This window comes from Corella eumyota, chromosome 5 (assembly GCF_963082875.1).
Source record: "Corella eumyota chromosome 5, kaCorEumy4.1, whole genome shotgun sequence".
Taxonomy (NCBI): domain Eukaryota; kingdom Metazoa; phylum Chordata; class Ascidiacea; order Phlebobranchia; family Corellidae; genus Corella; species Corella eumyota.
Window position 1 is genome coordinate 10,040,900 of NC_137494.1, and position 14,880 is coordinate 10,055,779.

At 29.3% G+C, this 14,880-nt stretch overlaps 2 protein-coding genes across 2 annotated transcripts; one reads left to right on the forward strand and one right to left on the reverse strand.

Annotated features, from left to right (window-relative positions):
- Positions 1 to 5,731: 5,731 nt before the first annotated feature.
- On the reverse strand, positions 5,732 to 14,760 carry LOC145752000 (armadillo repeat-containing protein 6-like). The gene is made up of 11 exons (XM_082568182.1): positions 14,139 to 14,760; positions 13,945 to 14,059; positions 13,668 to 13,814; positions 13,404 to 13,493; positions 12,415 to 12,552; positions 11,895 to 12,044; positions 11,221 to 11,366; positions 6,832 to 6,963; positions 6,560 to 6,697; positions 6,023 to 6,140; positions 5,732 to 5,918 (listed from the first exon to the last, which is right to left on the reverse strand). The coding sequence occupies exons 1-11, from the start codon at positions 14,256 to 14,258 to the stop codon at positions 5,821 to 5,823; spliced, it is 1,392 nt and encodes a 463-aa protein (XP_082424308.1). The 5' UTR covers positions 14,259 to 14,760; the 3' UTR covers positions 5,732 to 5,820.
- On the forward strand, positions 8,783 to 10,902 carry LOC145752002 (uncharacterized). Its single transcript, XM_082568183.1, has 4 exons — positions 8,783 to 8,957; positions 9,264 to 9,449; positions 9,539 to 9,637; positions 10,056 to 10,902. Exons 1-4 carry the CDS (start codon positions 8,847 to 8,849, stop codon positions 10,584 to 10,586), a joined length of 927 nt encoding a protein of 308 aa, XP_082424309.1. The 5' UTR covers positions 8,783 to 8,846; the 3' UTR covers positions 10,587 to 10,902.
- Positions 14,761 to 14,880: the final 120 nt, after the last annotated feature.

The window sequence follows — 14,880 nt, forward strand, 5'->3', positions numbered from 1 at the left end:
GAAATAAAGCGAGAAACCTTCGTGCCCAACATGGTCATGTAGTTCCCCAGGTTTGTGGGTTAGAGTTTAATACAACTGTCCTTTATTTAAAATTGCTACCAATGGTTTATTAATAAGGTTAAGGCAGGCAGAATTTTGTAATGCTTAAATATAAAGTTTGGGCAAAATCGGGTGCCAGTTTATAGTTGAAGAGTCAATCAGTCAAACTGTAGTAATGTAGTATATTTCTTACTGAGTTGATTGGTAATTTTAATTTTTAGTTAGCAGATCACTTTGAAAAAAAAAGCAACTTGTGCCTTCAGGGAACAAAAAAGTTTAACTGTACTGCTAGGCTTACCATATCAAAAATAGTCAGATTTCCAGAATATCAGGTTTTATTAATAATTAAGATAAGTTAACTATTTAAAATAGTTCTGATCGCAATTTTAGAGTTTAAGATAGGGTTTATGATTTAATGTTTTTAAAGTATGTATATACTATACATTTGCCATTTTATTTATTTATTAACACTTTTTAAGATCAAATTAAGCCTTAATGAAACTGATTCTAAAAATAAAAAAAGAGCTGCCAGTGTAGATATCAGGAAAAAGTTAAAGTTACAGAATTACTTTGGCATGGTAGTTTACAAAATTAAGTTTCCACAAGACGAGGACCATAGTGGACATGTTATTGGAAAGGTTATTATTTTGTCTTAATCAATGTATTGTGTAAAACTTTTAAATTAAATATTTAAATTATATATGTATATTTATATATTATTATATTACTTAGTTTTTCCAAATTTTAATAGCACACCCATTTATAATGCCACATAATATTGTAAATAGCATAAACCCTTAGTAAATAAGTTTAATTTATAATAGTTGTATTTTCATTTAAGGCACATTCTCTTGCATTATAACTTCTAATTTTTTTACAGGACGCAGGATATATGCAAATGGTGGACAAACAAATTATTGCTAAAATTGGAAAATTGGTTGATGACGGTGTAAGCAATGTAAGAGAATTACAAAGAGCGGTTAATTTATATGTGAAGCATGACCTATTTAAAGATAAAGAAGTTCCCAATCGCCGATTTTTCCCGACCACAAGAGATTTAGCAAATCATTTTTATAAAGCATTTGTACAAAGAAAGCTCTCAAAATTTGATCAAACAAATGTAAAACTTTTAATTGATGAATGGAAAAAGTCATATGGTACTGATGACAATGTTTTGTATCGACCCTATGTCGCAGATGGAAGGGGACCAACTAGTGAAAAAAATGATGTTGAATTGGATAAAATCCCTATTATCAAAAGTAGGCAGTCACTACTATTTGTTCACCAATTTTCATGGCAAAAACGACTGCTTGAACGATATGGTCAAGAGATGTGTCTTTTAGATGCTACTTACAAAACTTCAAAATATGCTCTTCCCTTATTTTTTCTTTGTGTTAAGACTAACGTTAACTATCAGGTTGTTGGATCATTCATTATACAAAATGAAACAGCTGATGATATTCAAGAGGCTCTTAAAGTTTTGCAAAAATGGTGTCCCAAGTGGAATCCTTCTTTTTTTATGACAAATAAGTGCGATGCTGAAATAAATGCAATTGAAGCTACATTTAAAGGTGTATATTTTATAAATAATTAAAATGTTAGATACCAAGATTATTTCGTAAGTTTAAAAAAAATATTTATTTGGTTGTTAGTTTATTTATTTTTTTTCATATATATTTTTAAACAGGCTGCCGGGTTCTTATATGTGATTTTCACCGTGAACATGTTTAAGTTGTAATAACAAATTAACATGGATTTTGTTAATGACAAATATTTAACTTATGTGTATTTGTAGCGTTGGGCTTGGTTGTTCAGGAAAGGAAAGCTTCATGTTATAATTAACACCAATAATGGAGTAGAACAACAAAATAGAACTTTAAAGGAGTGTCATATTCGGTTCCGCGCTGACAAATCTTTGTCCAGTGTTATAACAGTATTACATGAGGAATTTTTGCCAGAAAATCTAAAACGGTGGAAATAGTTTTTTAATCTAGTTCTAAATTATACTTATATATTTTTTAGTCATTTTAATGTTTAATTTCATTGGAGCTAAAGTAAATTGACAAATTTTTTTTAGGGCCAATAAGACCTGTTTTTTGCTTTAAATACTAATTTAAATAAGTTAAATAAAAACAATCCTTTTTAAGGCATCTAGGACTATTTTAAATTAAAAACACAGTTTTATTTTCTTTTTATTTTAGATACAAAAACGGCAATATTGCTGCATCCAGCAACTACATGCAATACAATGATATTGTGCCAACCTATTTGCGAGACAGACCGCATGATGTTATTAGATTAAAAAGTGGATGCCCGCAGTATTATCTCTGCCACAAAGTATAATTTAGTCAATATTATATAATTAACTATGACTAAAGATAATCACGATCATTTTTTTGCTTAACTGTTAAAATCTTATGCAAGTAATTTAAACTTCTAATGTAGATATTTTACAGAGAACAAAAAAGTGCTAGCCTGGAGCCAAACAGCTCCATCCTCTCCATTAGATCAGAGAGGTTCCAGGCTAGCCAACCTCTTCGGTCGGTATCAAGGGTCTCCCTTCGTCGCGGCGGAACAATAACATCTTCCCGCGACGGAGAGAAGTCCCTGGCCGGAGAGGCAGCGGCAGAGGCGGGCATCCACCAGGAAGGCGTGCCTTCTTTTTCGACCCCAAAGCCCATTCGGACACCACCTAAAAATAACAATAAAATTATTTCGGCCCCAAATAAACTAAAGTTATACCGATAATTACGAATAAAAACGACTTTTTAACTTTGTTCAACAGTTAAATCTAGCTATTAAGGGTCTTAAAGCTTTCAGTTTTGCTTATACATCTTTTATCCATCAAAACACGCTATTTTTTTTTACGCAAATTCCATAGTAAAATTTCATCGATTTTTATTGTTACGTAACATTTTCTTGTTTACAAAACAGTTACCATTGTGACGCAACAGTTACTATTGTTCGACATTTCAGAGTGATGTTATAATTTCTACCTATATATATATGGCTTAAAGTCGTTTACGTTGTTTACACTAATCGCACATGTGAGTCAGTGGTAACCTGGTAGGATTATTTAAAAATAAAAAATTAATTTTTTGCAAATTTAAAAATCGATACGAGTAAAACAAAAAATTTTGAACTCTATCAAACAATATTAAAAAAAATCATTTGATAAAATTGTTTAAATTCTTATTCAAGTAAAATTTAGACAAATCATGTTTAATTTAACAAATCATGTTAAAAACCAATTAAATTTAAAACTATAATTTAACAAATCATGTTTAAAAAACAACTTTTGCAAAAAAGTAGGAAGTGCATAGGGACTTTCCGTATTTACAATATTTTAACTGCAAATTTCGATATCTAGAAAACTACCTGACCAAATTTTAAAATAATGGTATCCTTGTGCAAGTTGAAAAAATTACAACATAATTAAAAAAAGAACTCTTCGCCCGAACCATCTTTTTAAAGTTTATATGTTAAAACTTTTTTCAAGCAAATGTGTAACATAAATGTTTTGTCATGCGTCGGTAACTTCTAACACTTTATAGTCCGTTATGTGCCCTACGTGTACCTAAGTGTAAACAGATAACCTCATCGTGACTTGTTGCCCTAAACCTGATTGTACCTTTGAATGTTGTATGTGGCGGATGAATAAGTAGTTCTGATTTGGGTGTGATAACGTACAGTTGTATTGCTTTTATATACCATTTTGTGGTTACGGTGAGCCGTTAAAGCGGAGTACCTAGGCTTTTACTAAATTAGGGAGATCGTCTTGTTCTAATAAACAGTTCCGGGTGAGGGTAAATTAGAATTTGAACCTTTATTATATCGCCACCTAAACGTTAGGCTAAATTACGAAACGATCGAACTTTTCTTCTAACAAATTAAAAAAATGCACAGATGTTGCAATATTTATGTTGGAACATCATACCGGGTTAATATTTGTTTGGTAATGTTGATCTAATTTATGAAAAAAAAATTTATGCAGTGCTGTGTTGCAAAATATAAAACACGTTGCAAATTTAAAAAAATCGGAATAATATTTGTTTTTCAATTTAAAAAAAAGAGACAAATATATTTTTAAATTTGAATTTCACAAATAGAAAAAAATATATAAATTATCTTAACATTATACAAATTAAACATTGCAGTATTATTGAAACAACAGTTTAAATTTTGTAAAAAAACAAACCTTACTTTCTATAGGTTGCAATCGGTTGCCAATCACCAAACCAATGAAAATACAAAAGTGTGTTCGATGAGTTTAAATTAAGGTTTCAAAAAAATGCGTAGTTTTTTAAATATTTGGTGCTATAAAACTTCTATTTCATATTTTATTGATAATATACAATAAACAGATAAATTTTATGAGCTAATTTATTATTAACTTGAGTTTTTATTTGATATCTTCTTTTATGTAAAATACACTTTCCCCGTTATTAAAGTAAACATTGTCGAAATATTACTAATGATTTTAAATCTTTATATAAACATTAATACTTTTGGCATTAGGTATGTTTTAAGTCATGAAATTGATATTGTTATTTTTTATCGTCGCGTTTATGTATTATTTATTGTTTATCTTTGTATTTATTTTTATTAATGCGCAAAAACCTAAAAAAATTGAAATAGATAGTCTGACAGTTCGATTTAAGCAGTGAAAAAAAACTTTGAAGGATTAAGAGTAAAAGTTTAACGTACATTACGTATATATATATGGCTTAAAGTCGTTTACGTTGTTTACACTAATCGCACATGTAAGTCAGTGGTAACCTGGTAGGATTATTCAAAAATAAAAAATTAATTTTTTGCAAATTTAAAAATCGATACGAGTAAAACAAAAAAATTTTAAACTCTATCAAACAATATTAAAAAAATCATTTGATAAAATTGTTTAAATTCTTATTCCAGTAAAATTTAGACAAATCATGTTTAATTTAACAAATCATGTTAAAAACCAATTAATTTTAAAACTATAATTTAACAAATCATGTTTAAAAAATAACTTTTGCAAAAAAGTACAAAGTGTTAATAATTTAGTTTGCCCGGGGAGAGCTTAATTGGTATTAAAATAATGTGACATTAAACGCTTCATTTATATATTAAATATTTAAAGCGTGCTCTGCCTTTCCTTCTGTGCATTTTTATATTAAAATACGTTTAATTGTCTCCGGAACAATATGTATGTTTAAATTTGGAAAAAGGGTGTCTATAGGAAAAAATGATTTAACTGTGTGTTTAAGCAATCCGTGAACTCTTGGATCTTTGCTCAAAAGCAAATATTGTAGTAAAGGTTCAGCTTAAACCTGAAGACTTTCAGCTTGTAATCTAATGCCATGACGGCATTGCCCTCTCGGACATAAAAAGAATAAAATAATATGCTATCACATTATTGGACTTGTTTTATTATAATGAAAAATAAATTAACACTAAAAGAGTGCCAAAAACTTGTTATTACAATTTTACGGAGTTCGCGGGGAATTGACGATGACGATTTCTTAATAACTTAAAGTTAATATGTTAAAACAATATTGAAGCAAATGCAAAAATTTAATAAGTAACTTTATTAAATATTTTTATTTTGTGCATATTTTTGTGCTTAATATTATCTTATTATTGAATATTTTTATTTTGTGCTTAATATTATCTTTTTTAATGGCTTATCTAATTTAAATAAATATTTTGAATTCACGTCCAACTTTATTCACGTTACAAAACATGAAAGACCTATAAAATAAATAATCTGATAACACATTTCAAAACAAGTAATATTGATTATGACGTCACACCAAGGTTTTTGCCAAGCCATTGCTCCTTAAGTTCCACTTGGACGTCTAAATCCCTCAGAGCTGCTTTGCTTTCGTCTTCTAAAACTAAAAAATAAAAACAAGTAAATAAGGCAACACTTAAAATTAAAAAAAGGGGAATAAAATGTAAATCTAAATACAACAAAAAATGGCTTCAGCGAGATTCGAACCTGAATTATGTCGTTTTCTTGCTTCCCTAATTAACTTTTCGGCCCCGGACTCGATAAATACACCGGAATATTGCCTTGTGTGAGCCACCAAGTTTCTGATCGCCATGCACGCTTGCTTCTGTTGTGACGTCATAATAAAAGTATTGTGTATGATTAAGATTTTAAAATAGTGATACAAATAAAATAAAAGTTATATTTTTTATATTTATTTATCTTCGATGAGGGAAAGTTGACTTCACAGCCTAAATGTAGAGTAATTTGTAACCCCGACCCAGTCTTTAATTGACTTTGGGAGTTCGGAATATATTTAGTTACAATTATTCGATAATCAAACTGCTGATTGGTTTTTGGCCTAACAGAAGTTAAAACTGGCTCCTTACTCATTAGCGCTACAGCATAGAAGCGGTGGTGATCGAACCCAAGAACTAATACAGCAAAGGCAAGTGTTTTAAACACTACGCCACACCACCAGTTACGGTAAAAGCCATTTTATTGGAATTGCAAAGATTTTTAATAATGAATAATTTTTCTTTAAACCTGAACAGCTGAATTATCGGCATGAATTTCCATTGCTTTTGTCATTATGGTCGCAGACTTTTTGGCCATAATGATGTCACAGTGAGCAGGATTACGTAAGGCTAACATTGTTATTGCTCCAAAACAAACCAGACAAACCTAAAAAAAATAAAAATTTATACAAAATTGCAAAAATATTAAGATCTGGGAATAAGGGTTAAAATTTAGCATGACGTCATTATTTTAAATCTGAAATTATTATTTTTAAAAATTCCGCTGTATAAAGAGTTCACCTGTGGGCTGTCCTGGTGAAGAGTAAAGACTTCCATAATGAGATCAACAGCGCCAGCTCTGACCACGGCAACTTTGACGTCATCATTTCCACTTATTGCTTTAATCAACGAGACGCATTGGCGCATAAGTACCTAAAAAATAGTTTGAATATAAAATTATTAACATATGCTGGATCACTTAGAATCTACGGTCCTTGAGCGAACTCTTTAACTTTACGGAACTCATCAAACTTCTTGTGAATAACTTCAACTATATATACCCCCTAAATATATATTCCTTAACCCTAACTTTAAATAGTTTATTGTCATTTTATAATCGAAATATTTGAGGCATATCCTTCTTGTTACTTTAAATATTTGTTTTTAGTTTACATTAAGCTACTGCCAACAAATTAAAATGATTAACTAAACAAATTACAAAGTTGTTCTTTAAAACAAAAACATCATTCTTTTGAGCTTGCAGCAGATGAAAAAGGCAATGCATTAAAAACAAGATACCTTATTAATAATGCATCTCTATAATTTTACGGAATAAAAAGCTAGTTATATTAAGCGATCAGAAGTGTACGTGTCAGGCAAATGAATCTTAATTAAATAAAAAACTTAAAGTTTTAACAAACATTATTACGCGCCTATGACTAGAGTAGTATGTAAGTAGGTCAGTCTGTAGTATAAAATGTTTAAAATGTCGAAGTGTTGACTGACATTTAGTAGGTACATGTTAAATTTAAAGCCAGAACTTAGTTTTAACATGTAAAATTTTAAAACCAGAGTTAAGTAAATTAGGCGGTTTGTAAAAAATCAAAACTAAAATAAAATAGTTTTTGTTAAAAATTAAATTATAGAAAAATTTTAAATTTAAAATAATAATATTTTATGGCAAATTTTTACCATAAGCAAAATAGTGACTATACATGATTTTATTGTATTTCATTATGACGTAACGGTCGTAAATCTAAACAAACCATTGATCTAGAGTGTTTAAGTAGCGGTTTTTGGAATTTAAATAATGGCTTTATTGTTATACCACTGTTTATTCGCGAATGACTGAATTGAAATAAGATACAAAGCATTGTTAACAAAAAGGAGACCACAAATTAACTTTTTATTTGTATTAGAATGTATTTAAGTTTTTATCTTAGCCCACCTTTAGTTTTTGCTTTTATGCGCCTTTTAATATTGTGATAACAGTAATATAAGATAATTAAAAAAAACGTTGAGTTCTTTTTCTGTTATTCAGAAATCGAATTTTGAATTTCATTTTTCGATGAATTTTAATTTATTTCGATAACTTTAAATAGCCCGGGGGGATTAAGTTACAGAATGATAATAAGCAGATCCGAACATTCTTTAGTTATAACGTTACAAAATATATCAAAGCGTAAACGATTAACAGAAATAGTAAGTAAAACAACAAACCGACGTAGTTAGTATAATTTAAGTTAACGAAATGACAAGATTTCAGTTTTTAGAAATCGCTCAACTGAACCGAAGCATTAAAAAATAACTTGACGCCAGGAAATTGACAAATAAGCGGCGAAAATGAAATGCTGTAGTTTGCGGATTTTAAAATTGCATTTTGCGCATTGACCGTGTTTTTTTCGGTTTAAACTTTTCCCAAAAATTTAAGGTAGAATAAGTTTTAATAAGTTTGAATAGTTTTTTTTAAAGGGGAATCACGTACTTAGCAGATATACATTGAATTAACATATATAAAAAAATTAAACAGTCGTTATGTTACATATTTTGTAACAGGTGTTACGTGTTTAATTAGGTGACGTCAACATTTATAAGTGACGTCATAAACTTACTGACGAAAGACAAAGTGGGAAACCGCATGATGTTATGACGTCACATTCGAACTTAATTCTAGCATTAGTCTGTTACGTTAAAATTATAGGAAATTAAAATCATCCAAATTACATTTGATATTTTTATTCATTACAGATTAAGGAAATCACGTGACACATGTTTTACTTAAAAGCGAATTATATAGGTAAAAAATAAAAGAAAACATGAAAGAAAAAGGTTTTCGAATTCACTTGGTTGGATATAGAGATACTGTCAAAAGAATGATTGCCTCTCTTTATCTCGTTAACTCAAAACAAAAGCAGCAAATTTTGAAGGTTTGATTTTAATTTGTCGATTTTTAATAGGTGTCCAATTATATTATCAAAAGTTCATTTTCCGAAAATACATATTTCCAAATACAAAAACGACATTTTACCAAAATTTGGGTGTATCTTTTTTTAAATTTAAAAGCGTTTTTAAAAAGTGGGGTGGGTGAACGAGGTTTAACAGAAAAGGGCCCGCTGTCATTAAAATTGGGTTTTCAGCAAACGTCGTATTGGTAAAATGTCAGTAATCCAGTAATCCGTAAAATCAGCCTATTTAGTATTTTCGTTATTTTAATGTTATATATGACGTTAAAGGTTTGCATTTGTGACGATCTGCCCCACGTGATCAACCAGGTCGAAACACAACAAAGGGCATCAAAATCTCACGAGTTGCTAGAAGGGGGCTTACATCTGCAGGTCTCGCACGGGCGAAGCCTAACCGTGGCTGTCAACCTACTAAACGAGGCTGATAACCTATGTGCGGTTACTCCACAGAAAGAGGTAGGCTGGCGGTAAAATTGTCATAAATCTTTTTTTATTGCTATGAATTTTTTTTTTATTTTTTAAATCACTTTCGTTTTTTTTTTCAGGTGATTATCCCCGAACACGCAGTTTGGGAGCCGAATGCAGCGCTTGCAACCGACTTTCATCTTAGTTTAAACCGACCGCAAGAGGACGCAGCTGTGCAGGTGAAATTTATCAAATTTCCATTCTTAGCCATAAAAAAATTTCGTAGCGTATATTAAAAAATGTATCACCTTATAATGCAATATGGGCATGGTAAATTTTCAAAGGATTGATCTTATTTAAATATATATTTTTTAAACCGGCAGCGTGGTGTAGTGGTAAAAACACTTGCTACACCACACATGGGGTCGTGGGTTCAATCCCCACTGACCTCATGCTGTAGCGATCCTGCTGAGCCAGCACTTAATCAGCAGTATAATTGTCGGGCAATTACAAACTATAATATCCCAAACTGCCACAGGCAACTGAGACTGGGTCGGAGTAACTGATGTTACTCTATGTTTAAGTCGCGCATTCAACTTTCCCACATTGAAAATAAAGAAATATACATGAAGTTTAAACATTTTTTTCTATACGAAGGTTTCTATTACGTCACATGATGAACACGGAAGTGAAATCCCCCTCTCAGTTCCACCACGTGTTAGGGTGTCATGGCAACCTAGTGATGTCATTGGAGTTCAAAGAATCCGAAAAGCTTGGGAGCTAAATGAGGAAAAGATGAACTCGTTGCCACGACAACAAAACCCCAGTGTTAACAAAAAATCAAACTCCTTGCCCAGATTTCAACAACCAATGTACCAAGGGATCGAGGATGTTTTAAGGGACCGGGTCTCACCCAGGGTCAGGGGGAAAACCCTTCCTGTACAGGATAACAACTGGAACAATGTTGTGACATCACCAGTGCCAAACAAACCAAAAAACAATGAAATATACACAAGTGAAAGAGGTTTTAACCAAAAAAACAATCCCAACTATGATTATAACACCTCGGCTTATAATAGAAATCGTGAGATTAACAATGGAAACAATGAGTCGGATAATGAGGAATTACCGACATGGGCAAAAGGTTTAGGTGATGAGTTCGATTACGAAGATGTTGTTGTTGTATGAGTTTTGTGGTACCAGAAAGAACATTGAAACATAATCTGATATAGTTGTGAATTTAATTTAGACAACTAGGTTATATAATGTGGTTAAGTGGACGATGTAGGTTTAATTTAGAAGCCTACAAAAAAATTAAAACTGCTTTTTGTGGTGCGTGGGTAAATCAAGGGAAAAATTGTTGAGAAGTGAGTTCACATTACCAACTAGTAAAAAAAATTACAACTAAAATGACATCATCATGTTTTTAATAAAAAAACTTTAATAGAAAATTTAAATTATTTCTTGAGCCCATAATAAAATTCTAATTGTTTTTGTTCCCTAATTTTTGTGTAGTTGCATTTTTAACATTGATTTAGTGTTTTATAAACGTAGTAAGAGTTTTAAATCACTTGTACTTTACGATGCTCACAAACAGTTAGGACGTAAAGCATCAGAAAAAAACGACTGAAGTAAAATAGTTTGTTCGAGGACCGTAAACTACTAATGATTTAAAGTTTTTTTTAATTAAAACTTGTATATTCCTGGTCACAAATTGTTTCTTTATCAATAAAAATACTGATCATAAATAATCTAAATTATTTTTATATTTAAAAATAACAAAAAAATGAGGTAACCAAAAAATAAACCTTGAACCACTTACTTCATATTCCATATGAGTTTTCATCATGTTTAAAATAATATCTAAGCCTCCAAGATCAACAAGTTGTTGACAAAATTCATTTCTTACCATCAGTTTACTTAAGGTTAAACATAACTCACTCGACAAAGACGGGTCCCTTTCATGCTCTAAAATTTAAATGTAGTAAAAGAACTTATTTTAAAATTAGTGATAAAATACAAAATAATATGATAGACATGTTATAAGTGCAAAAAGTTTTACACTTTTTTACACAATAAGAGTTTTACACTTTTTTACACAATAAAAAGTTTTACACTTTTTTACACAATTAAAAGTTTTACACTTTTTTACACAATAAAAAGTTTTACACAATAAGATTTGCCATAACCAAAATCAAACAACAAGCCTGATAAAAAAAAGGGAAATTAAATAAAATTGCTAATACCACCTAAACCAGGATTGTGGTATTTTGGTAAGGGCACTTGGCTTTAATATATGAAATTTTGTGTTCGACCCCCCCAAGAATTACTAGAGAGCCAAATGCCGTTCACAGACGAATCAATTAAGGAGAAATTTAATCATTAAAAAATCAAAACTATTAAACTTAATATAAAACTGCTCATTAAAACAGATGTTGCTGTATGCCATGACAACAACCTTTGCACAAAAAATAAAACAAAAAATTCTAATCTTACCTTTCATAGCTTTGAAAAGTCTTTCCATTCCATTTTGAGCAACAATTAATTTTGTGTGATCATGAGCCTTACCAAAAGGAACTCTTACATCATCGTCCAAAGTTAGAGACCTTAAAGCTCCACATGCTTCTTTTATAACCAATTTGCTTTCTGTAATAAGACAATTGTTGTAAGTTAGTGGAAATAATAAAAATATCAAGTCAATTGCTAGCGTCTAACATGCATTTTAATTGTTATAATATCTTGCAACTATTATATGGCTAGGATAATTTTTCAACACACCACAACTGGCTGTTTTCTTATTGTTTTATTAGGTTTTTTTTTAAATTTAACATATAAATTAAACGTAAATTATCCAGCAAGCTTTATTATATATAAATTGTATGTAACCATTATTTTTTATTAACCAAGTATAAAATATTTGACGAAATTATTGAAGCATAAAAATATTACTAAAACTGTAGTTTATATTTGTTTTTACTTTGTAAGAAGTAAAATATTGAATTAAGATCAAAATTACCTGAAAATTGCTCCACTGATTTTAGAATAACTTCAATCCCATTAAGCTTAACAAGAAATATTCTATTTCCCTCATGTTTTGTGCAACTTTGTTTGATTATTTTTAACAGATTTGAACACTGATTTGAATCAGTAGATCCTAAAAAATAAAATTTTTTTTTTTAAATTTTATAATAATGTTAAGAAATATAATAGGTTTAAAATCTTTAATTTCGAAATATATTGTTATTGTCCCCATATTTATTTATTTTTATTCTTACTAAAAAGTAGAAAATAAAATAAAAATTTTACCCATTTTTTGTTTATTACAATTAGATTCCTAATTAATTAATAAAATTAAAGAAATGCTTTTATATAAATTTTATTTTATAGTAACATCATTGTTAGAAATACAATTAGGCAAAGGTAATATTTTATTTAGCAATTTATTTGATATTCCTAATAAGGTAAAACTTATGCTTTAATTTATTAACCATATTTCATTTATCCAATAAATCTAGTTAATATTATTATTCACTACTAGTGAAAAAAACTGCCGTTAAAGTGCACAGGTAAATTTTTCAAAATATATAATAGTTAAAAGATATTACAACAGGTATAAACCTCATATTATTTGTTGTAATATAGCTGTAACTTGCAACTAATATATGTCTATAATAATTAACTTGTGCACCACATAAAGCAGTTAACTATGTTTTAAAAGCCTTCAAATTGGACACACGAACAGTATCTATCATTTACTTAAATCTATATTAAATAGATGATAAAAATATATAAAAAAAAGTTCAATAGTGTGGTATATCAGTCATGACTGTGGACATTAAGCCGAAGGTTTAAGGTTTCAAGCAGCCTGAAGTTTACAGTTAGCTCAATCTCCCTTAACAGCATAAACTTTCTTAAAAAAATACAAACCACTAACTCTTTCACCTAAGTTGTAAGAAAAAGGTAATAAATAAAAAAATATCTATGAAAAATTTAAATAAAAGTTACCTTCTAGTAAATGCAAAAAAAAGGTGAAAGCTTCATTAGTAATCAAATCAGGTTGGCCTTCTATCATTGATGAGTACGTTTTTAAGATAACTAAAATAATTAAAAAGCCACCATATTAAAATAATTAAAAAGCCACCAACCACCATATTATCAAAAAAGTTTATAACATACCTCATTATTTAAAACAATAGCACATTTTAATTGTTAGCACAAGCATTCAGCTTGAACAAACTGAATTTAAAAAAATAAAACAATGTTTCAAACCTGAAAACAGTTCCTGATTTTCTTCATTTACTTTACAAATTTCAAACAAAATTTCATGGCCGTTTATAATCTTATTGGCTTGATAACGGTTTGCAAGATCCATTTTAAAATTTATTGATAATTCGGCTAAGATTTTTTCAACTTTTTCTAAATTGAATTAAAACAAAATTGAACTAAAAATTAAAAGTGAGTTAACTTGGGGACAAAAATTTTGGTGCTTTTTAGAGATAATTTTTTTGTATTTATACACAAAAAATTCAAAACTTAAAATACTTACCTTTATTGGGAGATTCACTGTTTGAACACAGGGTTTTTAAAGAATTCAATAAACTAATGACCCTGTGATTTCCGTCTACTTTTTCCGCTTTAATGATCATGTTTAGGTTTACCCCCTAAATTAAAGTTTTTTAATACAAAAACAACAAAACCTTAACATTTTATTAACAAATAAACTTTTATCATTTGTTATACCTGGGAAACAAATTGCTCAATAGCGTCCTCCAGTGCCTCGTTACTTTCCATTCCAAAATCCCCAACATTTTCTGCAACAACTAAATCAAAGGTTTCTTGTGTGATAGCTTTTACTGCCATTTTTTTTAAATAATCTTGATTGGAATAAAAACAAATAAAACAATATTATCAATAGCCCAAATAAAAATTTTTAGTTACAAAAAAGTAATTTTTTTCATACTCTTTTTAAAAAGGTAAATAAACTTAACCCAAATTAAAAAACATTGGTTTATTAGTAAATATTATAAAGGTAACATTTTTTTGTAAAAATTTGTAAATTAATTTTTCTTCAACCAATATTGCAACGAATACCATTATCAGACACATAAAATAAGGGCGGCAGCTCTTATATGTAATTGAAACTTATATCACTGGAGTTACAGTTACACAATGATGGTTAGCCCTTCTAACATACTAGTGCACGCTCTTCGTTTCGAGTAAGATAAAAAAGAGACAAAATTACCTCTTTGCACTTATGCTGATTGGACAAATTAGCACTATTAAAAAAGGACGCATTTAAAAAAACGACTATATGTGTATATATTATGGTTTTGTTTTAAATATAAATATGTGTTTAACTTGCTTGATTTTTTAAGATTTATCTTCTAGTTTAAGAATATCGAATTAACAAAAATTAATTTATGCATTTTTAACCCATAAACATATTATTAAAATTTACTGAACATGAAGCTATGACAAGTTA